The sequence below is a fragment of the Ranitomeya imitator genome, chromosome 4, assembly GCF_032444005.1.
Source record: "Ranitomeya imitator isolate aRanImi1 chromosome 4, aRanImi1.pri, whole genome shotgun sequence".
NCBI classification, from domain to species: Eukaryota; Metazoa; Chordata; class Amphibia; order Anura; family Dendrobatidae; genus Ranitomeya; species Ranitomeya imitator.
In genome coordinates this window covers 707,499,711-707,524,108 of record NC_091285.1, presented here as the reverse complement: position 1 = coordinate 707,524,108, position 24,398 = coordinate 707,499,711, and the positions used below count along the sequence as shown (strand labels likewise).

At 44.7% G+C, this 24,398-nt stretch overlaps 2 protein-coding genes across 2 annotated transcripts; both read right to left on the bottom strand.

The window, feature by feature from the left end:
- Positions 1 to 5,199: 5,199 nt before the first annotated feature.
- Positions 5,200 to 6,540, bottom strand: LOC138674845 (olfactory receptor 10C1-like). The gene is made up of 2 exons (XM_069762663.1): positions 6,505 to 6,540; positions 5,200 to 6,117 (listed from the first exon to the last, which is right to left on the bottom strand). Exons 1-2 carry the CDS (start codon positions 6,538 to 6,540, stop codon positions 5,200 to 5,202), a joined length of 954 nt encoding a protein of 317 aa, XP_069618764.1.
- Positions 6,541 to 22,033: 15,493 nt separating this feature from the next.
- On the bottom strand, positions 22,034 to 24,180 carry LOC138674844 (olfactory receptor 5V1-like). Its single transcript, XM_069762662.1, has 2 exons — positions 24,157 to 24,180; positions 22,034 to 22,976 (listed from the first exon to the last, which is right to left on the bottom strand). Exons 1-2 carry the CDS (start codon positions 24,178 to 24,180, stop codon positions 22,059 to 22,061), a joined length of 942 nt encoding a protein of 313 aa, XP_069618763.1. The 3' UTR covers positions 22,034 to 22,058.
- Between the last annotated feature and the right edge of the window lie 218 nt (positions 24,181 to 24,398).

Genomic DNA, 24,398 nt, shown 5'->3' with positions numbered 1-24,398 from the left:
AAAATATCGGCCGATACCCGATATTTGCAGTATCGGAATGCTCAACACTGCTGCTCGACATATCCACATATCCTGGTGTGTATAGATGATCAAAAATGCCTTCCTGATAACATCTCTATACTAACACCTCTTCTGTAATAAGCATCTTCAGAGACACCCCCCCCCCTTGGAGCTACAACAGTGAGTACTGAAAACCATGTAACTGATGATGAATTCTAGCAAAGGAGTTGAATGACATGAAATTACCATTCAGGGTGCTTGCTGACACACAGAAAATCATGGCAAAATACAAAGGCATATTCAGGATCCAGGGAGAGCTGGGGATATTCACTGCATACCTGTGTGAAGAGAGGAGAGGAGGAGATGGATATTAGTTCTTTGCCATGGAATAACTGCTATAACTTGATGCTTAGCTAATGTGATGCTTTGCTGAATGCGTCCGACCCCACACATGCGTGCACCCCTAAGACCTGTTTCAGAGTGCCCAGAAACCGAGGAAAACTCTGCCCCACATGATCATTGCGCTCCCACAGCAGCATAACCCACTCCAAAGCTCTGTCTGACAGGAGAGATTATGAATCACACTTTTGCTTGCTCTGTGGGAAAACGTGAAGCCAGGAGCTCGAGATGTATACCACAATGGCTCACGAAACCCCTACAGGATTTACTGTCACCAGATTATTTTTTAGGCATTGGGAGGTGAGATAAGGTCGGAACAGAGGTGGCAGTGGGTAAAGCTGCTGCAGCCACGCTAGCAGCCTGACCAGCTATTGCGGTAACATCCACCGCCGAGGTTACACGCTCGAGAGACGCCAACCTGCCCTCCAGCAACTGGATGTACCCCTGCAATCACTGTTCATCCGCCATAACTTAGCCAGATTTTGGCCTAATGTACTGTTAGGGTTGGCAGAACGCACCGAAAATATATTTATTAAAAGTAGTAGGTGCGTTCACAACCTGGGATCCACCGTGCAGGAAAGAACCTGCTGCTAGATATGGCGATACAATATAGTAGTATAAACAAACTCTGTTACTTCACAGAGTCTGTTAGCAAAGAGAACGCTGTGCCCTGTTTAGCTCACAGAGGAACACAGCTACTTAGTAGAGCAGATAGTGGTCATGCAGTCAAATGCAAACACGCAGCTCCTCTCCAGTGGAGCCGGAATTCTAATGGCTATACGCCAGCCTTGAATCCACTCATATGAAACTCCTCGCCAGAGGTGCCAGCATTCTAGGGGCTTATTTCAGCCGGGTCCCTGACTGCATACAAACATGACTACACTGGCGCTGAGCTCATACATAAATTGACACTAGCGCATGGCCGTACAGACCTGCGGATGTTTTATAGTTGCAGCTCTACAGAACCTTCGTGAAGGACCAATGGGAGCTGCTACAGGGCCTGAGCGTGTGACCCCCGACCTCCAATGAGAGGTCCTCCCATGGGCATGCTCAGTGTGTGCAAAGCAGGACTTAATCCCAGAAAAGCATGCTTGCCGCAAACCAGTAAAGGGTACAATAGCAGAGCATGGAAAAGCAGCAGTAACTGTTTGCACAATATGAGACTGAGCGAGACGCTGGGACCAATGTCTCCACTGAGCAGGCTCCACCGTGGCTGATGCAGAATGGGAGACCGCAGCAGACATGGTTCAAGATTCCCAAAACTAAGAATCAAAGTCCGCACTCACAGCAGGTTAAATCAGAGATACTGGGTGGAAAACCACAAAACATGCGTTTCTTCAGCCAGTATTATGGATTTGGGTGCTCCTTGTGAAAAAACAGGGTCCAAAATTCAGTACAACGAAGTAGAAGTAGAAAGGAGCACTCACCATCCAGAAGAAATGTTCAATCTTTATTGCGGCATAAAATGTATAGCAAGGTCTCACAGGAGAACGTGGGTGTCACGAGACGACGGCCGTTTCACGCTGCTGCGCTTCTACGGGTCTTTTAAATTTTTTCTTCCTCTCATTGTTCAACTTCTGAGAAATAAGAATCAACGTTCTCCCTGCCTGCTAACAAGCCGCCTGATGCTGGCAACGCAATGGGGTCCATGCTGCAAAAAACGGTCTTGAATTCCCAGATTTATACTCTCAATGAAAATTAACCTTAAGGGCTGTGTGCTGGATCCATAGAAAAATGCAAGCACCCAAAACTAAGAATCAAAGTCCGCACTCACAGCAGGTTAAATCAGAGATACTGGGTGGAAAACCACAAAACATGCGTTTCTTCAGCCAGTATTATGGATTTAGGTGCTCCTTGTGAAAAAACAGGGTCCAAAATTCAGTACAACGAAGTAGAAGTAGAAAGGAGCACTCACCATCCAGAAGAAATGTTCAATCTTTATTGTGGCATAAAATGTATAGCAAGGTCTCACAGGAGAACGTGGGTGTCACGAGACGACGGCCGTTTCACGCTGCTGCGCTTCTACGGGTCAGACCCGTAGAAGCGCAGCAGTGTGAAACGGCCATCGTCTCGTGACACCCACGTTCTCCTGTGAGATGGTTCAAGATTCCCTCTGTGCAGTGGCGGGAACTTGACTCCTAACACATGTTTGCAGCGTGTGCCACAGTTATCTCCATCAGTGCCAAGTTGTCCTATGTATAGGAGGTGCAATTTCATCCAGGGTACTTTGCAGGGTTTCATTGTAATGCTTCAGTGCAGAATCAGGAGATGAGATGGAGGAGATAGGGGCCAATGATGACTGCAAGTTCTTCATAAGTTTCTGGTTGCTAATGGCCTGTTTGTTTCTATAAGTGTGGAAAGTTGGGGTGACCTGAGCGGGATGGCAGTTCTTGATAGAGAATGAAAGAAGGTTGTGGTCAGAGAGAGGGAGAGGGGAGTTTGTGAAATCATCCACAGAGCAAAGTCGGGAGAAGACCAAGTCGAGGGAGTTTCCATCTTCATGCGTTGGAGAGTTAGTATGCTGCGAGAGGCCAAAAGAGGAGGTTAGAGATAAAAGGTGAGAAGCAGATGGGGAGATGGGAAAAGCAATGGGGATGTTGAAATCACCCATGATGAGGATGGAGATGTCACAGGAATGAAAGTGAGGAAGCCAGGTGGCAAAGTTATGCAGGAACTGATGAGAGGGGCTGGGAGGACGATACACCACCGCCACTCGTATGGAGAAGGGGATGTAGAGTCTGACAGCATGGACTTCAAAGGAAGGGAAGACAAGTGAGGGTACTTGGGGGATAACTTGGAACGTACATTTGGGTGAAAGGAGCAGACCAACTCCTCCACCTGCTCTGTTGTCTGATCTTGGTGTATGAGAAAAGTGTAGTCCACCATATGAAAGAGCAGCAACAGCGGTGGTGTCTGACTGCTGGATCCAGGTTTCAGTAAGAGCCAAAAGGTTAAGAGAATCAGAAAGGAAGAAGTCATGGATGAAATGGAGTTTATTACACACAGAACGAGAATTCCAAAGGCACAATTGAAAGGGGCCGAAGGCATGCATGGAATATTAATAAGGTTAGAGGGGTTTCTGAGTGTAGCAGTTGGGAGGTTTGACTGGCTATAACATGGGGGGCCGGGATTGGGAGAGATGTCTCCAGGGACTAGAAAAAGGAGGATAGAAAGAGTGAGCAGATGGTTAAGTGATTTGAGAGAGCGTCTCTTGTGTTGGATGGTGGAACTGAACGGATCTGTGCTGTTAAGCAAAGTGAACACAGCGTGAGTGCTATACATAGGAGAGGAAAGGACAGAGGGGCCGATATGGATGGAGTGTAAAGAGTTAGTGCAAGGACGGTTAATGTGAGTGAATGCGGCAGCCAGGATAAATAGAACAAATATTTACCATATGTATTTGTATAATGTTTCAAATGAACTGAGATTAGATTTAGATTGTCTTACCTGTCTCCTGACCTGTCTAACTGCCATGTTTTAACTGCCAGTACTTAGAAAACTGTACTTCGAATAACTGTACAGGAATAATAGTGCACAAATGCACCCCTGCATGAATCATTCCCCAAAGTAAGTCTACATTTATAGAAGGATAGCTCTTAGATTGATTGTTAATGAGAGAGAGGAAAAAAAAGTGAGATCTAACTCAGTTGAGACAGCAGGACACAATAAATGTAGTGAACAGATAAATGTCCAGGCCTACATGGATCATAAACCACTTTGAAAACAAAGTGATTCTTCGGAGTAAACCTCTGATGCCCATGAAAAACAATGTGTGAATAGTTCTTCAGAATGGTCCATCTGAGGTTCTCCACAGTAAGTTGGGCGTTTTGAAATTTTTGATGTCGGGAAAAAACAAGGGTGATTGGGGTGCCACCTCTGAGGATTGTACAGTGTTTGATGTTAAGGTGGAGGAATAGGAGGAAAGACACTTGATACAGCACTTACCATCCACTCAAGCACATGCTCTGTCTGAGCATCATCTACAAGGCATACCACTGTGTGGCTTCCAAAGAAAGGGAGTCAAGTAGACCGGCCAGTTGCAGATGTTGTTAGTGATCTCTTGATAGGGTGAGATGGTGAATGTTCAGTTGAGCTTTCGTTCACATTAACACAATTAACACCTAACCCATGTACATGTCGAACACCAAACCTATTCCCCCTTCCACCACAATGTCGCTTTTTGCCCCTCATGTTGTAAGTAGCCTTACCCTCTTGTACCCTGCTGTTTCACAACCTTAGGCCCACAGCTGTCAGTCACCTGTCACTAAATGAGCAATCACTATTTATTTTCTTAGTGTCTCTGAAAAACATTGTTGTGCCTAATAATTTTTTAAGTGGAAATCTGGCCTTGTGATTTGCAGCTGAAGCAAAGTCTTAGCACAATCAATTTGTACCTAACTGGGCCTCGTGGATGCACTACTATTTTAGGCCCAACGATTTTTGAGTGGAAATCTGGCCTTCTGATTTGCCACTGAATCAAAGCTTTAGCACATAGGTTTTTGAGTAGCTAATTGGACCTCATGGCTGCACCACTATAGTAGGCCTAATGATTTTATTGTTTATTGTTTGCCACCTTTTGGATCCATATAATGGTGTCAGATAGCAAAGGAAACCCCCTTTACATGTGTTTTATCCCTCCTGGGACTCATCAGGGGATAAGGCAGATCAATTAGAGGACTTAGCCTAATAGGGGCGATAATAAGAGCCACCTATAGCTTCTTATGCCTGTGGACTGGATGATCCATACACTTACATATTCCAATACGTGCAATCCTTCCTTCTTTCTTTCTCACTTCTACATTAGACACATTTTAGTCTATGAAGAGCTTCTTTAAAGTCCTTGTTCCTCATGCTGTATATAATAGGATTAAATAGTGGCGTCAACACAGTATAAATCAAAGATAAGACCTTGCTCAGGGAGAGGGTTTGTCCTTTTGTTGGAAACATATAAACAATGGATAGTGTCCCATAAAGCATGGAAACCACAGTGAGGTGGGAGCTGCAGGTGGAGAAGGCTTTATGTCTACCGGTGTTGGATGGGATCTTCAGGATAGTGATGACAATACACACATAGGATATCACAATTACTATAAAAAAGCAATTTCCAACTAAAACACCAAGAATAAGAATCTGTATATGAATTATGGATATATCAGAGCAAGAGAGCTGTAATATAGGTTCTAAGTCACAGAAGAAATGGTCAATAATACGTGGTCCACAGTAATACAGATAACACATAGGGATTACATAAATTAAAGCTATAACGAAAGTAATCAACCAAATTATACTGACTGACAACACACAAAACATGTGATTCATGATGGCGTTATACCTAAGGGGGTAACAAATGGCCAGATATCGGTCATAAGACATCACCGACAGTAGGCAACATTCTGAGGTTTCTGACAGAATAAAGAAAGAAAGCTGGAGGATGCATCCGAAGAGAGTCACCGAGCTTCCCCCATACAGGACAGTACGAAGAAGGGTGGGCACAATGTCTGTGGTCAGCAGGATGTCACACAAGGAGAGCTGAGCAATGAAGAAGTACATGGGGGACTGGAGGGTTTTACTCTGGAGAAATAGAACGATGATTAAAAAATTCCCCGAAATAGTTGCACAGTAAATGAGGACCAAGAGTGAGAAGAACGGGACTTTGAAATTTTGAAGATTTGGAAATCCTAAAAGAATAATCGATGTAATATTATTTGAAAGTCTGATCTAGAAAAAAAGATTGTAATTGTGAAAATAGTTATCATGAAAATCCAACTAAAGAAAACAGAAAAATGAAAAGAGAAAATATGATTGCAACACAATTTTCTTAAATTATTATTTTAATATTATATAAAACCCATTATTTTGTTTTCTCCTATCTTACGATAAAGACAAAATCCGCTAAACTCCATCAATCTTTTATTAGGATTGTAACTTAAGTTTTAACATTTGGTATTTAGGTTATTTACATATTTTACGTCAGCAAAATAATAATGGAGTGCATCACAGTGAGGATAGGAAAAGGTCAATATAAAAGAAAACAAGTAAAAGCTTCATCTTACTAAAGAGGTGAAAAAAACCTAGCATTTAATATAATGTAAAGACCACTCTTACATGAGTTTCTTCTACGATGTCCACGTGAGCGCCCATTTCATATAATATTTAGATAGTCTGATAATATTAGATTTTGGAAGTGACGACACGAATGCAAGAATATAGCTGTAAACAGGTTCATGTAATGTATCAATGATTATTTTATTGTATCCTAAATCCAGTCATTTTCTCTCCACATTTATAGAGAATCTTGTGCCTGCTGAGCCCAGAGAGAGCCCCATAACTGTCCCCTGAGCTTCTGCACAATACTTCTCTACTGAGACCTAATCAGTCGGAATTATGTTTATATCATATGTGGAAATTGTTGCAAAATAATATAAATAGAATTAAAAGTAATTTTATGAGGATTGTGACTTTAATCTTTACATTATCTTTTTTAGCTAATTTACATATTTCATTTCAGCAAAATAATAATGGAATGCATAAAAATGAGGATAGGAAAATGTCATTGTAAAATAAGTTAAGTAGAATCTTCAGCTTAGTAAATAAGTGAAAAACAAGTTTAGCATTTAACTTAATGGAAAAAAAATATTTTTTGTGAGCTTCTTCTCTGTTTTTCCATGTGTGCGTCCATTTAGAACGTGCTTGCCAATACTCATTACCCGCCCGAGTATTGCTATGCTCTGTGTATTCGGTGAACAGCGAACATTTCCGGGATTATTTGGCGGGAACTGGTGTCTCCACCCAGCGTTTTTGGCGGACTTTAGAGAACCAATCACGGGGCAGGGATTGTCTGCCAGGCCAAGAAATGCCGCAGTCATCTTTGTTGTGGTCGTGCAGTGATTGGCTGGCCGCACATCATGATCATGAGTATAAGAGACCTGGTGTCACTCTGCCCGCCGCATTCTGTTCCTGTTTCAGCCAGCGTAGGGAGAGCTGCTGCTGAGATAGGGTCACAATTGTGGTTTTTATAGTTAGTGGAGGTCTGCAACTCTTACATCCACAACTCCTGAGAAACCAACAGTCCTTTTTAGGGCTAATTCGTGGGTCCCAACATTGCAGCGCTAGGCAGGCAGGGCACAGCATATCCACATCAGTGCAAGACCTGCAGGCACTGTATGTGTGTACATAGCTCCCACTGCATCCCTTCCAAAGCTCCATAACTGCCTACTGCTGCTGCTGATGAGTTAATATGTATCTCGCTGGAGTTTTCATTTTTTTTTCCAAAATTCACCCAAACCCCCCCAAAAAATGTATACAGTCTGTTACGTCAGACTGAGGCCTGGTGTATCTGTTTAGAAATCATAGTTTGTCAGGCATACATAGCATAGTTGTGTGTACTAGCCTTGTTCTACTCTTTTTTTTCTTTTTTTTAACCCCTTTATCTCCAAGGGTGGTTTGCAAGTTAATGACCGGGCCAAATTTTATAATTATGACCACTGTCCTTTTATGAGGTGATAACTCTGGAACGCTTGAACGATTCTGATGATTCTGACACTGTTTTCTTGTGACACATTGCACTTTATGATAGTGGTAAAATTTATTTGATATTACCTGCGTGTATTTGTGAAAAAAGTGGAAATTTGATGCAAATTTATAAAATTTCGCAATTTTTCAACTTTGAATTTTTATGCCCTTAAATCACAGAGATATGTCACACAGAAAACTTAATAAGTAACATTTCACACATGTCTTCTTTATATCAGCACAATTTTGGAACCAACTTTTTTTGTTGTTAGGGAGTTATAAGTAGGGTTGAGCGACTTTTACTTTTTTAGGGTCGAGTCGGGTTTCGCGAAACCCGACTATCTCAAAAGTCGAGTCCAGTGCAATCGGCCGATTATCTCGAAAAGTCAGGGATCGACCGAAACACGAAACCCAATGCAAGTCAATGGCAGTCAGCAGTGAGTGGGGGGCCAGGAAAACACCTACATTGCCCATTTTAATGGCAAAAACATCATTTCTTGTTACTGAAGCTTGTCAATCTTAATTTACCTTATAATAATAGTTAGGCATTGGAAATTGGGGGTCATTTGGCTAAAGTTGTGGGGGGTAGGGCTGGTTCAAGTATTTAGTGGGCCCAGGAAATGTGGACCACCTCACGGCAGTGGAGCAGGGAGAGGTAAGTATTTCAACTTTGCAAGTGCTGTGATCCTGAGCAAGCGGGGAGGGGCACTCCTTGGCATTGCCACTGGCACATGGCCCCTCAAAGTACGGCGGTGTGTTTGCACGGCGGGGTCGCCTCCTGTTGTGAATTCTGTTGTCGGGCTCCCTCCTGTGGTCATGAATGGTATTTCGGCTGGTTCTGTCCATGGACTTCCTCTGGTGGGTGTTTCTGAGTTTCCTTCCACAGGTGACGAGGTTAATTCGTTAGCTGGCTGCTCTATTTAACTCCACTTAGATCTTTGCTCCATGCCACCTGTCAATGTTCCAGTATTGGTCTATTACTCTCCTGGATCGTTCTTGTGACCTGTCTTCCCATCAGAAGCTAAGTTCCAGCTTGTATTTCTTTGGTTTGCTATTTTTCTGTCCAGCTTGCTATTTAATTTGTTGTCTTGCTTGCTGGAAGCTCTGGGACGCAGAGGGAGCGCCTCCGCACCGTGAGTCGGTGCGTAGGGTCTTTTTGCGCCCTCTGCGTGGTCTTTTTGTAGGTTTTTGTGCTGACCACAAAGTAACCTTTCCTATCCTCGGTCTGTTCAGTAAGTCGGGCCTCACTTTGCTTAATCTATTTCATCTCTGTGTTTGTATTTTCATCTTTACTCACAGTCATTATATGTGGGGGGCTGCCTTTTCCTTTGGGGAATTTCTCTGAGGCAAGGTAGGCTTTATTTTTCTATCTTCAGGGCTAGCTAGTTTCTTAGGCTGTGACGAGTTGCATAGGGAGCGTTAGGCGCAATCCACGGCTATTTCTAGTGTGGTTGATAGGTTTAGGGATTGCGGTCAGCAGAGTTCCCACGTCCCAGAGCTCGTCCTTTATTATCAGTAAATATTAGGTAATTCCGTGTGCTCTTAACCACCAGGTCCATTATTGTCCTGACCACCAGGTCATAACAGCCTCCCACCAGCAGCGACACTTTTGCGTACTATGAAGGGCCCTGTGCCAGTGATGTCGCCAACGATTATTCTCCCCCCACCTGATGAAGGAACCTTCAATTTCATCTGCACCTTCCTCTTTGTCCCCGTGTAAGGTGGTATTGTATGCGGGAAGGGGAACCTGACTTTCAGAAGGGTCACATTCTGGCTGTGTAGCGTGCACGGGGAATGTAGCGTTCTGGGTCAATGTACCAGCAGACTCATCTATCACTGGCTGGGCAATGGGCAGGATGAGGAGGAAACACAGATATAGGCCCAAATGATAAAGCAGGATAAATGCAGTTTAAAATTGGTAACAGGACTAACCAGGCGGCATTGCTTCGTTCAGTGGAGGACAACTGTAATGAGAGGCTGACACAGTGAGTAGGCCCAAATCAGTAAGTAGCCTAAATGCCGCTCAAAATTGGAAACAGAAGTAAACAGGCGGCACTGGTTTGTTCAGTGGAGGAGAACAGCAAGGAGCGGCAGACACCATTAGTAGGGCCAACAAAACAAGTAGGCCAAATGCAGTGTTATATTAAAAACAATTTAACGAGAGCCTCAAGATTGAAGCTAAGGAAAGGCAACCTGGAGAACACCTTGGAGCGGCAGACACCGTTTCTAGAACCCAAACCCAACTTGTAGGCCTAATGCAGTGTTATATTACCAACTACTTAACGAGAGCTTCAAAATTGAAGCTAAGGAAAAGCAACCTGGAGAAAACCTTGGAGCGGCAGACACCGTTTCTAGAACCCATACCCAACTTGTAGGCCTAATGCAGTATTATATTAACAACTACTTAACGAGAGCCTCAAAATTGAATTTAAGGAAAGTAAGGAAAGGCAACCTGGAGAACACCTTGGATCGGCAGACACCATTTCTAGAACCCAAACCCAACTTGTAGGCCTAATGCAGTGTTATATTACCAACTTCTTAACGAGAGCCTCAAGATTGAAGCAAAGGAAAGGCAACCTCGAAAACACCTTGGAGCTATAGACACAGTTTGTAGAACCCAACCAAACTTGTGGCCCCAATGCACTTTTAAAATTCCGACAGGCTGAAAACCTGACAATTGCAGCTCACTTTTTTTAAGAGGAGGACAGCTGTATTGAGTGGCACAGACAGACACTGCTAGTAGACCTTACACCACAAAGTTTGCTCACTGCAGGTTTAAAAAAGGTTACATGGGTACACAGGCAGCATTGTTGTGGTCAGCGGAGGACAATTTGAAGGATGGACCGCAGACAGACTTAGTAGGCCTAAAATAAAAAAATAGGCTCAATGCAGGTTCGATTATGTTGCAGGGGTTCACAGGCAGCATTGGTGTGGTCAGCGGAGGAGAATTTGAAGGATGGATAGCAGACAGACCTAGTGGGCCTAAAAAAAAAATTGCTCAATGCAGGTTTGATTATGTTGCAGGGGTACACAGGTAGCATTGGTGTTGTCAGCGGAGGACAATTTGAAGGATGGACCGCAGACAGACTTAGTAGCCCTAAAATTAAAAAATAGGCTCAATGCAGGTTCGATTATGTTGCAGGGGTACACAGGCAGAATTAGTGTGGTCAGCGGAGGACAATTTGAAGGATGGACCGCAGACATACTTAGTAGGCATAAAATAAAAAAATAGGCTCAATGCAGGTTCGATTATGTTGCAGGGGTACACAGGCAGCATTGTCGTGGTCAGCGGAGGATAATTGGAAGTAGTGTCTGACACACTTAATACTCCAAAATAATAAATAGATGTTAATGTCTCTCAAACAACAAAAAAAAAAAAAAACAGGTGGCATACTTAGATACAGGGGTGGGCTCCTCTGTTAACTTTCAGACATTGCTATTTGGCGCAAAGTATTTACTGGTGTAAATGTGAGACAGGGCCCCTGAATATTTTAGCTACATGTCAACAATTTGGTATTGTCCGTGCCAGGCATTGAAGGATTTCACCGCATAGACTAAACAGTGGTGGAGCAGTGAGAGATAATTTTGAAAGTGGTAGAGCACTGTTTGAGCTGGGGGGGAACACTCTCTCGTGGCCGGCGGTACTGGCCCAGGGCCCCTCATGTTACAACGGTGTGTCTGACGTTGAGTGCATGCCACCACCGCCAGAGACACTTCATTGTACTATGAGGGACCCAGTGCCAGTGCCGTCACCCAAAAGTGGGTACACTCACCTCTTCAGACAAACGGCTCTCTCACGGGTGCTTGCACCAAGTGGAGACCACGGCCCCGTGGGGGGAGTTTGGCCATTTAGGGAGGTGTAAACATGTTGTATGCTGGACATACAGCAGCTGCAAAATATGAGATTTGAACAGTAAGTAAGACCTGTCCGAAAGCAAGAACTTTTTACAGGAAAGCTAGGTGTCAGCCGGGAAAGGTGGGGCAAAATAATTAGAAATCCATGACTGGTTCATTTTAATGAAGGTTAGATCATCTACATTTTGGGTAGCCAGACGAGTCCTTTTTTCGGTCAGTATTGAACAAGCAGCACTGAATACTCTTTCTGATAGCACACTAGCTGCTGGGCAAGCAAGCTCCTCAAATGCATATTCGGCCAATTCAGGCCAGGTGTCTGTTTTGGATGCCCAGTAATCAAATGGGAATGACGGTTGAGGGAGAACATCGATAAGGGAGGAAAAATAGTTTATAACCATACTGGACAAATGTTGTCTCCTGTCACTTTGAATTGATGCTGCAGTACCTGTCCTGTCTGCGGTCATTGCAAAATCACTCCACAACGTGGTCAGAAAACCCCTCTGTCCAACGCCACTTCTGATTTGTGCACCTCTAACACCTCTGCCCTGTTGCCCCCTGCAGCTCGTGTGAGAATTATCACCGGCGCTGTGTCCTGGGAATGCCTGAATCAAACCGTCTACAAGAGTTGCTTGTTTGGTTGCCAAGATTTGTTCAAGGTTCTCATGTGGCATGATATTTTGTAATTTCCCTTTATAGCGTGGATCCAGGAGGCAGGCCAACCAGTAATCGTCATCGGTCATCATTTTTATAATGCGTGGGTCCCTTTTGAGGATACGCAAGGCATAATCCGCCATGTGGGCCAATGTTCCAGTTGTCAAATCACTGCTTGTGCTGGGTTGAGGAGCACTTTCGGGGAAATCAACGTAACTTGTCTCCCTCAAAAACCCTGAACCTGGCCTTGCAACGCCAGCAGTTTCTATTGCCCCCTAAGAAGCTTCCTCATCCAAAAAATACTCATCCCCATCATCCTCCTCGTCCTCCTCCTCCTCGCCCGCCACCTCGTCTAGTAAACTTCCCTGACCAGACAATGGCTGACTGTCATCAATGCTTCCCTTGTCCTCGGCTGCAGACGCCTGCTCATTTATGTGCGTCAAACGTTGCATCAGCAGACGCATTAGGGGGATGCTCATGCTTATTATGGCGTTGTCTGCAATAACCAGCCATGTGCATTCCTCAAAACACTGAAGGACTTGACACAGGTCTTGTAGCTTCGACCACTGCTCACTAGTGTTGAGCGATACCGTCCGATACTTGAAAGTATCGGTATCGGATAGTATCGGCCGATACCCGAAAAATATCGGATATCGCCGATACCGATATCCGATACCAATACAAGTCAATGGGACATCAAGTATCGGAATGTATCCTCATGGATCCCAGGGTCTGAAGGAGAGGAAACTCTCCTTCAGGCCCTGGGATCCATATTAAAGTGTAAAATAAAGAATTAAAATAAAAAATATTGTTATATTCACCTCTCCGGCGGCCCCTGGACATCAGCGGGAGGATCCGGCGTCCGGCACGGCTTCTTTCTTCAAAATGCGCGCCTTCAGGACCTGTGGAATGACGTCCCGGCTTCTGATTGGTCGCGTGCCGCCCATGTGACCGCCACGCGACCAATCAGAAGCCGCGACGTCATTCCTCAGGTCCTAGAAGGTGCTCATTCTAGGACTTTAGCTGAGGAATGACGTCGCGGCTTCTGATTGGTCGCGTGGCGGTCACATGGGCGGCACGCGACCAATCAGAAGCCGGGACGTCATTCCACAGGTCCTGAAGGCGCGCATTTTGAAGAAAGAAGCCGTGCCGGACGCCGGATCCTCCCGCTGATGTCCAGGGGCCGCCGGAGAGGTGAATATAACAATATTTTTTATTTTAATTCTTTATTTTACACTTCCGATACCGATACCCGATATCACAAAAATATCGGATCTCGGTATCGGAATTCCGATACCGCAAGTATCGGCCGATACCCGATACTTGCGGTATCGGAATGCTCAACACTACTGCTCACCTGACAACTCCATGTCTGCCATCCAACTGCCTGCCCGTGTATGTGTATCCTCCCATAAATACATAATGGCACGCCTCTGTTCGCACAGTCTCTGAAGCATGTGCAGTGTGGAGTTCCATCTTGTTGCAACGTTGATGATTAGGTGATGATGGGGAAGGTTCAAAGATCGCTGATGGTTCTGCATACGGCTGGAGTGTACGGGCGAACGGCGGATGTGCGAGCAAAGTCTGCGCACCTTGAGGAGCAGGTCGGGTAACCCCGGATAACTTTTCAGGAAGCACTGTACCACCAGGTTTAAGGTGTGAGCCAGGCAAGGAATGTGTTTCAGTTGGGAAAGGGCTATGGCAGCCATAAAATTCCTTCCGTTATCCCTCACTACCTTGCCTGCCTCAAGATGTACAGTGCCCTGCCATGACTGAGTTTCTTTCTGCAAGAACTCGGACAGAACTTCCACGGTGTGTCTGTTGTCGCCCAAACACTTCATTGCCAATACAGTTGTGATGCTTGCCATAATGGGACACCTTGTGTGGAACAGTGGCAGCTGCGGCTGGAGTGGTCGTGCGACTGTGGTCTGTGGACAAGCTCTTGCTTCTGCTGGAGGACGAGGAGGAGAAGGAGGGGGGAAGAATGCCTACAGCCACCTGTTTCATAGACCGTGGGCTAGGCAGAACTATCCCAATATTGCTGTCCCCTGTGGACCCTGCATCCACCACATTAACCCAGTGTGCCGTGATGGAGACGTAATGCCCCTGGCCATGCCTACTGGTCCATGCATCTGTTGTCAGGTGCACCTTTCTACTCACAGATTGCCTGAGTGCATGGACAATGACGTCTTTTACATGCTGGTAGAGGGCTTGCATGGCTTTTCTCAAAAAGAAGTATCGAGTGGGTAGCTCGTAGCGTGGTACAGCGTAGTCCATCAGGGCTTTGAAAGCTTCGCTTTCAACTAACCGGTAGGGCATCATCTCTAACGAGATTAGTCTAGCAATGTGGGCGTTCAAACCCTGTGTATGCGGATGCAAGGAGGTGTACTTCCTTTTCCTAATGAGAGTCTCTTGTAGGGTGAGCTGGACTGGAGAGCTGCATATGGTGGAACTAGCGGGGGTCCCGGTGGACATGGCAGACTGAGAGAGGGTTGGTGATGGTATTCTTGCTGTTGGCCTACATACAGTGTTTCCTACCACGAACCTGGTGATTCCCTGACTGCTTTGGCCTTGCGACGAAACCTCCACATTTACTGCAGGTGGTATGGTAAACGGTGGGCTTACAGTGAGGGAAGGGATGTAGCGTTGCTGACTAGCTTCATTGTGAGAGGGTGCAACAAAGTTAAGGGACGTTTGGTAGTTAGTCCAGGCTTGCAAGTGCATGGTGGTTAAATGTCTACGCATGCAACTTGTATTTAGATTTTTAACATTCTGACCTCTGCTGAAGGTCCTTGAGCATTTCTTTCAGATGACTTTGCACTGATCACTTGGATCCTGTTTAAAAAAAATGCCAGACTGCACTCTTCCTACTATCGGATACCTTTTCAGGCATTGCACACTGAGCTACTTTAGCCGGATGACCACGCTGTCCTACAACTGTTTTTGGTTTTGCCACACGTTTTTGGCCAGTTACGGGCCTGCCAGATGGAACCTGTTGCGATGATGATGCCTGTTGCGGCTCCTCCTCCTCCACTTCAGAGCTACTGCCGGCTGCACCCTGTTCCCCCAATGGCTGCCAATCGGGGTCAACAACTGGGTCATCTATGACCTCCTCTTCTATGTCCTGTGCACCTTTCTCTGTGTCACCGTGTAAGCCGGTGCTATAGCGTTCATGAAGGGGCTCCATAGTCTCATCAGGGTCAGATTCTGGCTCAGTACACTGCGAGGGCAATGTTGTGATCTGAGTCAAAGGAATAGCATAATAATCTGGCTGTAGCTGTGCATCTGTGCAGTCCATGTCCGATTCATCTTGTAATGGGCATGGCCTGTTAACAATTTCCCATTCTAACCCAGGAACGGTATGTTAAAGAGCTCCATGGAGTAACCCGTTGTAAAAATTGGCGTGGGCTCCCGCGCAATTTTCTCCACCACAGTAGTAAAGCCAGTGACTGAGGGCAGATATTAATAGCCTAGAGAGGGTCCATGGTTTTTGGCCCCCCCTGGCTAAAAACATCTGCCCCCAGCCGCCCCAGAAAAGGCACATCTGGAAGATGCGCCTATTCTGGCACTTGGCCACTCTCTTCCCATTCCTGCGTAGTGGTGGGATATGGGGTAATGAAGGGTTAATGTCACCTTGCTATTGTAAGGTGACATTAAGCCAGATTAATAATGGAGAGGTGTCAATTATGACACCTATCCATTATTAATCCAATTGTATGAAAGAGTTAAAAAAACACACACATACAATATTAAAAAGTATTTTAATGAAATAAACACACCGTTTGTTGTAATAATTTATTGTATGCTCAATCGACTCGCTGAAGACCCTCGCTCTGTAACAAATAAAAAATAATAAACCAACAATATACATACCTTCCGTAGATCTGTAACGTCCCACAATGTAAATCCATCTGAAGGGGTTAAAATATTTTACAGCCAGGAGCTCTGCTAATGCAGCACTGCTTGTGGCTGTAAACCCCAGCGAATGAAGGTAATGTAGGTCAATTACCTGTAGTTACCTTCATTCGCGGTGATGCGCCCCCTGCTGGAGAGTGGGAAAAGTTCCCAGGCTCGAGGTCATATGAGGACATCCAGCAGGGGGCGCATCACCGCGAATGAAGGTAACTATAGGTCATTGACCTACATTACCTTCATTCGCTGGGGTTTACAGCCACAAGCACAGCTGCATTAGCAGAGCTTGTGGCTGTAAAATATTTTAACCCTTCAGATGGATTTACAACGTGGGACGTTACAGATCAATGGAAGGTATGGATATTGTTGGTTTATTATTTTTTATTTGTTACAGAGCGAGGGTCTTCATCGAGTGGATTGAGCATACAATAAAATATTAAAACAACCTGTGTTTTTATTTCATTAAAATACTTTTTAATAATGTGTGTGTTTTTTTAACCATTTAATGCAAATGGGTTAATAATGGATAGGTGTCAGAATTGACGCCTCTCCATTATTAATCTGGCTTAATGTCACCTTACAATAGCAAGGTGGCATTAACCCTTCATTACCCCATATCCCACCGCTACACGGGAAAGGGAAGAGAGTGGCCAAGTGCCAGAATAGGTGCATCTTACAGATGTGCCTTTTCTGGGGTGGCTGGGGGCAGATGTTTTTAGCCGGGGGGCAAAAACCGTGGACCCTCTCCAGGCTATTAATATCTGCCCTCAGTCACTGGCTTTACTACTCTGGCGGAGAAAATTGCGCGGGAGCCCACGCCAATTTTTTCCATGATTTAACCCTTAAATTTAAGAGCTAGAGCGCCGAAATTTTGCATATACACACTAGTAACATTAGTAGTGTGGAATATGCAAAAAAAAGGGGGATATGACATGGTTTACTGTATGTAAACCATGTCTCATATCTAGTGTTGAGCATTCCGATACCGCAAGTATCGGGTATCGGCCGATACTTGCGGTATCGGAATTCCGATACCGAGATCCGATACTTTTGTGGTATCGGGTATCGGTATCGGATCCATAGGGATGTGTAAAATAAAGAATTAAAATAAAAAATATTGATATGCTCACCTCTCCGGCGGCCCCTGGACATCACGCTGGTAACCGGCCGGCTTCTTTGTTTAAAATGAGCGCGTTTAGGACCTGCGAATGACGTCGCGGCTTCTGATTGGTCGCGTGCCGCTCATGTGACCGCCACGCGACCAATCAGAAGCCGCGACGTCATTCTCATTCACTAAACTCCTAATTCTAGGAATTTAGGACCTGCGAATGACGTCGCGGCTTCTGATTGGTCGTGTGGCGGTCACATGAGCTGCACGCGACCAATCAGAAGCCGCGACGTCATTCGCAGGTCCTAAACGCGCTCATTTTAAACAAAGAAGCCGGCCGGTTACCAGCATGATGTCCAACAATATACATACCTTCCGTAGATCTGAAACGTCCCACGTTGTAAATCCATCTGAAGGAGTTAAAATATTTTACAGCCAGGATCTCTGCTAATGCAGCACTGCTCGTGGCTGTAAACCCCAGCGAATGAAGGTAATGTAGGTCAATTACCTGTAGTTACCTTCATTCGCCTAATTCTAGGAATTTAGGACCTGCGAATGATGTCGCGGCTTCTGATTGGTCGCGTGGCGGTCACATGAGCGGCACGCGACCAATCAGAAGCCGCGACGTCATTCGCAGGTCCTAAACGCGCTCATTTTAAACAAAGAAGCCGGCCGGTTACCAGCGTGATGTCCAGGGGCCGCCGGAGAGGTGAGCATATCAATATTTTTTAGTTTAATTCTTTATTTTACACATCCCTATGGATCCCAGGGCCTGAAGGAGAGTTTCCTCTCCTTCAGACCCTGGGAACCATCAGGATACATTCCGATACTTGATGTCCCATTGACTTGTATTGGTATCGGATATCGGTATCGGTGATATCCGATATTTTTCAGGTATCGGCCGATACTATCCGATACCGATACTTTCAAGTATCGGACGGTATCGCTCAACACTACTCATATCATGTCGGGTTTTGGCAGGACAAATGAAAAGCCGGTAATTGAATTACCGGCGTTTCTGCTATATCGCCCTGTAGGAAATGTAAAAAAAAACAAAAACCCCCATAGACTTACATTGGGTTTCGAGTTTCGGCCGATCCCCGACCCCGACTTTTCAATAGGATCGGCCGATTTCACTCGACCTGACTTTTGAGAAAGTCGGGTTTCATGAAACCCGACTAAACTCTGAACAACTAAAAGTCGCTCAACCCTAACCACAGACAGGACTGGCACAGATGAAGAATTGCCAATATTAATCTCCCCTTTTTTATTTTTTTCTGGGAGACTAGTGAATAAATCTGGCCCACTGTATTACAGTATATTTTCTGTGGCAGAAAATAACAGACAGATACCACAGGCAGGACTGGCACAGATACAGATTTGCCAATATTAATCTCCCCCTTTTTTATTTTTTCTGGGAGACTAGTGAATAAATCAGGCACACTGTATTACAGTATATTTTCTGTGGCAGAAAATGAGTGACAAATACCATAGACAGGACTGGCATAGATGCAGATTTGCCAATATTAATCTCCCCCTTTTTTTATTTTTCATGGAGACTAGTGAATAAATCTGGCCCACTGTATTACAGAATATTTTCTGTGGCAGATACCACAGACAGGACTGGCACAGATGCAGATTTGCCAATATTAATCTGCCCCTTTTTTATTTTTCATGGGAGACTAGTGAATAAATCTGGCCCACTGAATGTTAGGTGTCGAGTTCCCGCCTCTGCACAGGGGGAATCTCGAACCATCTCTGCTGCGGTCTCCCATTCTTCTCCAGCCGCAGTGGAGTCTGCTCAGCGGAGATGTCGGTCCTAGTGTCTTGCTCAGCCTCACTCTGTGCAAAGGGTTACAGCTGCTTTTCCAGCTTCTGCCATTGAAGACAGTGCTGGGCAGCAGCGAGCAGACACTTCTGGGACTAAGTCCTACTTTGCGCACACTGAGCATGCCCGGGGCAAGATCTCTCAGTGGAGATCTAGGGTCACATGCTCAGGTACTGCAGCGACTTCCATTGGTCCTTCTTTGAAAGGTCCTATACGTGCTGCAGCTATTTAAGGTTCGCATGGCCGCACGGCCATGCGCTAGTGTACATTTGTAAACATGTGTTTGTTGTGAGTGAAAGTCGTTCCTTAAAAAACCCTCCCTATTGGATGACTGTTCGTGGAAGGTGTATGATTGCTGTCTAGCGCCCGACTTACCCAACAGCACGTTATACACCAATACAGCGTCTACTGTAGTTGCTGTGTCCGCCAGTATGGCGCTGTGCGCTTTCACAGCGCTTTCCTGACCCAAGCCTGGGTGGTTAGTGGCGTCCGCCATTGCGGCACCGCACGCACTCTCGTGCATTCTTTAGTTATTATTTTGGTTACGCTGATACCGCAGTTACGGTGTTGACCGCAAGTAGTCTACACAGACTCAAATCTCAAGTCTTAGGACTGAGCTCGGAGACTCCTTGCTTGTGCTCTTGTGTGCGGTACCGCGGCCCTGTGACTTAACAGGGTTCGCTTCCTTCACACAGGGTGAAGTTAACCCGTGCGTGTAGTCACATTGTACTGCCATATAGTCCGTCATTACTTGGCAGCAGGTTCCATCTCTGCACGGTGGACCCCGGGCTGCGAACGCACCTTATTCTACCTATCTTATTATTTGGTGCGTTCCGCGAGCCCTAACACTGTATTACAGTATATTTTCTGTGGCAGAAAATGAGTGACAGATACAACAGACAGGACTGGCATAGATGCAGATTTGCCAATATTAATCTCCCCCTCTTTTTTTTTATATGGGAGGCCAGTGAATAAATCTGGCCCACTGTATTACAGTATATTTTCTGTGGCAGAAAATGACAGACAAATACCACAGACAGGACTGGCACAGATGCAGATTTGCCAATATTATTCTCCCCCTTTTTTATTTTTTCTGGGAGACGCATGAATAAATCTGGCCCACTGTATAACAGTATAGTTTCTGTGGCAGAAAATGAGTGACAGATACCACAGACAGGACTGGCACAGATGCAGATTTGCCAATATTAATCTCCCCCTCTTTTTTTTATATCGGAGACCAGTGAATAAATCAGGCCCACTGTATTACAGTATAGTTTCTGTGGCAGAAAGCGGCTTGAAGATATATATATAAAAAAGGGACTGTCCTACAATTACTATCTCCCTACAGTAATCTCAGAAAAGTATGGCAGGCAGCAATAAAAAGGACTGCTGCACACAAAAGTGTGGACAAACAAACAAGATAGCTGTGCAGAAAGGAAGGAGCAACAGGATTTGTGCTTTGAAAAAAGCAGTTGGTTTGCACAGCGTCGTACAAACAGCAATGCAGCTATCAGGGAGCCTTCTAGGGCAGCCCAATAAGCTATAGAACTGATGAAGAAAAATGTAGCCTCCACTGTCCCTGCAAAGAAAAGGTGGTGTTGGACAGTGAAAATCGCTACAGCACAAGCGGTTTGTGGGTTAATGTACCCTGCCTAACGCTATCCCTGCTTCTGACGAAGCGGCAGCAACCTCTCCCTATGCTCAGCTCGGCAGCAGTAAGATGGCGGTCGGCAGGAACGCCCCTTTATAGCCCCTGTGATGCCGCAGAAAACAAGCCAATCACTGTAATGCCCTTCTCTAAGATGGTGGGGACTGAGACCTATGTCATCACGCTGCCCACACTCTGCATCCACCTTCATTGGCTGAGAAATGGCGCTGAACGCGTCATATGAAATGCGACTTTGGCGCGAAGATCGCGTACCGCATGGCCGATCCCACACTGGGATCGTGTCGGGTTTCATGAAACCCGACTTTGCCAAAAGTAGGTGACTTATGAAAATGACCGATCCGTTTTGCTCAACCCTAGTCATCACACTTCTCAACCGTGTACTTTTGAGAAAGACAATTTCCAGCATTAAATTCATAATGTGGGCCATGCCTGAAGAGTGGGTTATTTTCTGTAACTATAATGCTGCCAGAAAGTTCCAGGTATAATTGCTGAAGACAATTCCAAGTTGCAGTTCATGGAGAGCCAACCAGTCGGTGAGTTGCATCTTCCAACATATGCTTTTTTCCCAAAGACTTTCGAACTTTTGTATTGTTTTGTAGCACTAGGTCTTAAGCAAATAGAATGAGGATGCTGTGTGGTGTCAAAGATATTAAGATGAGATTATGTCAGTTGATCAGGATCTGGTGGAGGTAGTTAACTGCCGGCAATGGAAAGTAACCAAGAAAAATTATGTTTAAAAGCAATACTGTGCTCCGAGGTTGGCTATTCACCATTTGGTGTAGCTTTTTCTTGGAGTGTTTACTCACTTGATTATGTTTTTGGTGATACAATTTTGACATGTCTCCTTTAATCATAACATCATGGACCTTTTCCTATATTAAGGTTGCCATCCTGGGCCATATCCTGTACGAAATGTTCCCCATCCTGGGCTGAAGCCTGGGAGAAATGTGCCCCAAGGTTAAGAAGGAAAACAATTATTCATTTATTGTTATGGTATAATTTGATTTGCACAAACAGAACTTTTGGATCAGTGGCCCGTGAGCTTTCTTCTATACCTGTGACCTCGGTTGATCCAGTCGCTTACCTTGTACAATACAAGCAAATCCCTTCCTCACTCATTTATACTAGACAAGATTTATTTTATGAAGAGCTGCTTTAAAGTCCTTGTTCCTCATAGTGTATATAATGGGATTGAGCAGTGGGGTCAGCACAGTATAATTCAGAGACAAGATCTTGCTCAGCGTCAGGGATTGTTCTTTTCTTGGAAACAGATAAACAGTGATTAGTGTCCCATAGAACATGAAGACCACAATGAGGTGGGAGCTGCAGGTGGAGAAGGCTTTATGTCTACCGGTGTTGGATGGGATCTTCAGAATGGTGATGACAATACACACATAGGATATCACAATTACTATAAAAGGGAAAAATCCATTTAAAACACCAATGATAAGAATCTGTATATGAATTATGGATGTATCAGAGCACGAGAGCTGTAATATAGGTTCTAAGTCACAGAAGAAATGGTCAATAATATGTGGTCCACAGTAATACATAAAAAACATAGGAATTATGTCAAGTAATGCTATAATAAAAACAATAAACCAAATTATACTGACTGACAACACACAAAACATGTGATTCATGATGGCGTTATACCGGAGGGGGTAACAAATGGCCAGATATCGGTCATAAGACATCAGTGACAGAAGAAGACATTCCGAAGTCTCTGACAAAACAAAAAATGAAAGCTGGAGGATGCATCCGAGGAGAGTCACCGAGCTTCCCCCAAACAGGACAGTGAGAAGAAGGGTCGGCACAATGTCTGTGGTCAGCAGGATGTCACACAAGGAGAGCTGAGCAATGAAGAAGTACATGGGGGACTGGAGGGTTTTACTCAGTAGAAATAGAACGATGATTAGAAAATTCCCTGAAATAGTTGCACAGTAAATGAAAACTAAGAGTGAAAAGAATGGGATTTTGAAATTTTGAAGATTTAAGAATCCTAAAAGAATAATCGATGTAACATTATTTGAATGCCTGGTCTATAAGAAAAATAGCAATAGTGAAAATAGTTATCATGGAATTCCTCATGAAAAAAGCATAGAAAAAATGTGAAAATTATCATAACACAAATGAATTGCCGCAAAGCTTCCTTATATTATTATTACATAATTATATCAGACTCATTATTTTTTTCTCTTATCTTACAATAAAGGCAAAATCTGCTAAACTCCTTCAATCTTTTATTAGGATTGTGACTTAAGTCTTTATTTTTTGTTTTAAATTTATTATTTACTTTTTATGTATGGCAAAATAATAATGGAGTGCATAACAATGAGGATAGGAAAAGGTCAATGTAAAAGACAATAAGTAAAAGCTTCGTCTTACTAAAGAGCTGAAAAATTCATCTTAAAAATCTAATGTAAAAACTAGTGTTGAGCGATACCGTCCGATACTTGAAAGTATCGGTATCGGATAGTATCGGCCGATACCCGAAAAATATCGGATATCGCCGATACCGATATCCGATACCAATACAAGTCAATGGGACATCAAGTATCGGAATGTATCCTCATGGATCCCAGGGTCTGAAGGAGAGGAAACTCTCCTTCAGGCCCTGGGATCCATATTAAAGTGTAAAATAAAGAATTAAAATAAAAAATATTGTTATATTCACCTCTCCGGCGGCCCCTGGACATCAGCGGGAGGATCCGGCGTCCGGCACGGCTTCTTTCTTCAAAATGCGCGCCTTTAGGACCTGTGGAATGACGTCCCGGCTTCTGATTGGTCGCGTGCCGCCCATGTGACCGCCACGCGACCAATCAGAAGCCGCGACGTCATTCCTCAGGTCCTAGAAGGCGCTCATTCTAGGACTTTAGCTGAGGAATGACGTCGCGGCTTCTGATTGGTCGCGTGGCGGTCACATGGGCGGCACGCGACCAATCAGAAGCCGGGACGTCATACCACAGGTCCTAAAGGCGCGCATTTTGAAGAAAGAAGCCGTGCCGGACGCCGGATCCTCCCGCTGATGTCCAGGGGCCGCCGGAGAGGTGAATATAACAATATTTTTTATTTTAATTCTTTATTTTACACTTCCGATACCGATACCCGATATCACAAAAATATCGGATCTCGGTATCGGAATTCCGATACCGCAAGTATCGGCCGATACCCGATACTTGCGGTATCGGAATGCTCAACACTAGTAAAAACCACTCTTACGTGAGCTTCTTCTACATTGTCCATGTGAGCATCCGTTTCATATAATAATTAGATAGTCTGATAGTAGAATTGGGAAGAAACAACACGAATGCATGAATATAGCTAGAAACAGGTTCAGGTAGTATATCAGTCATTATTTTATTGTATCCAGAACTATAGTCATTTTGCAGCCACATTTATAGATTGTCTTGTACCTGCTGAGCCCAGAGAGAGCCCCATAACTGTCCTCTGAGCTTCTGCAC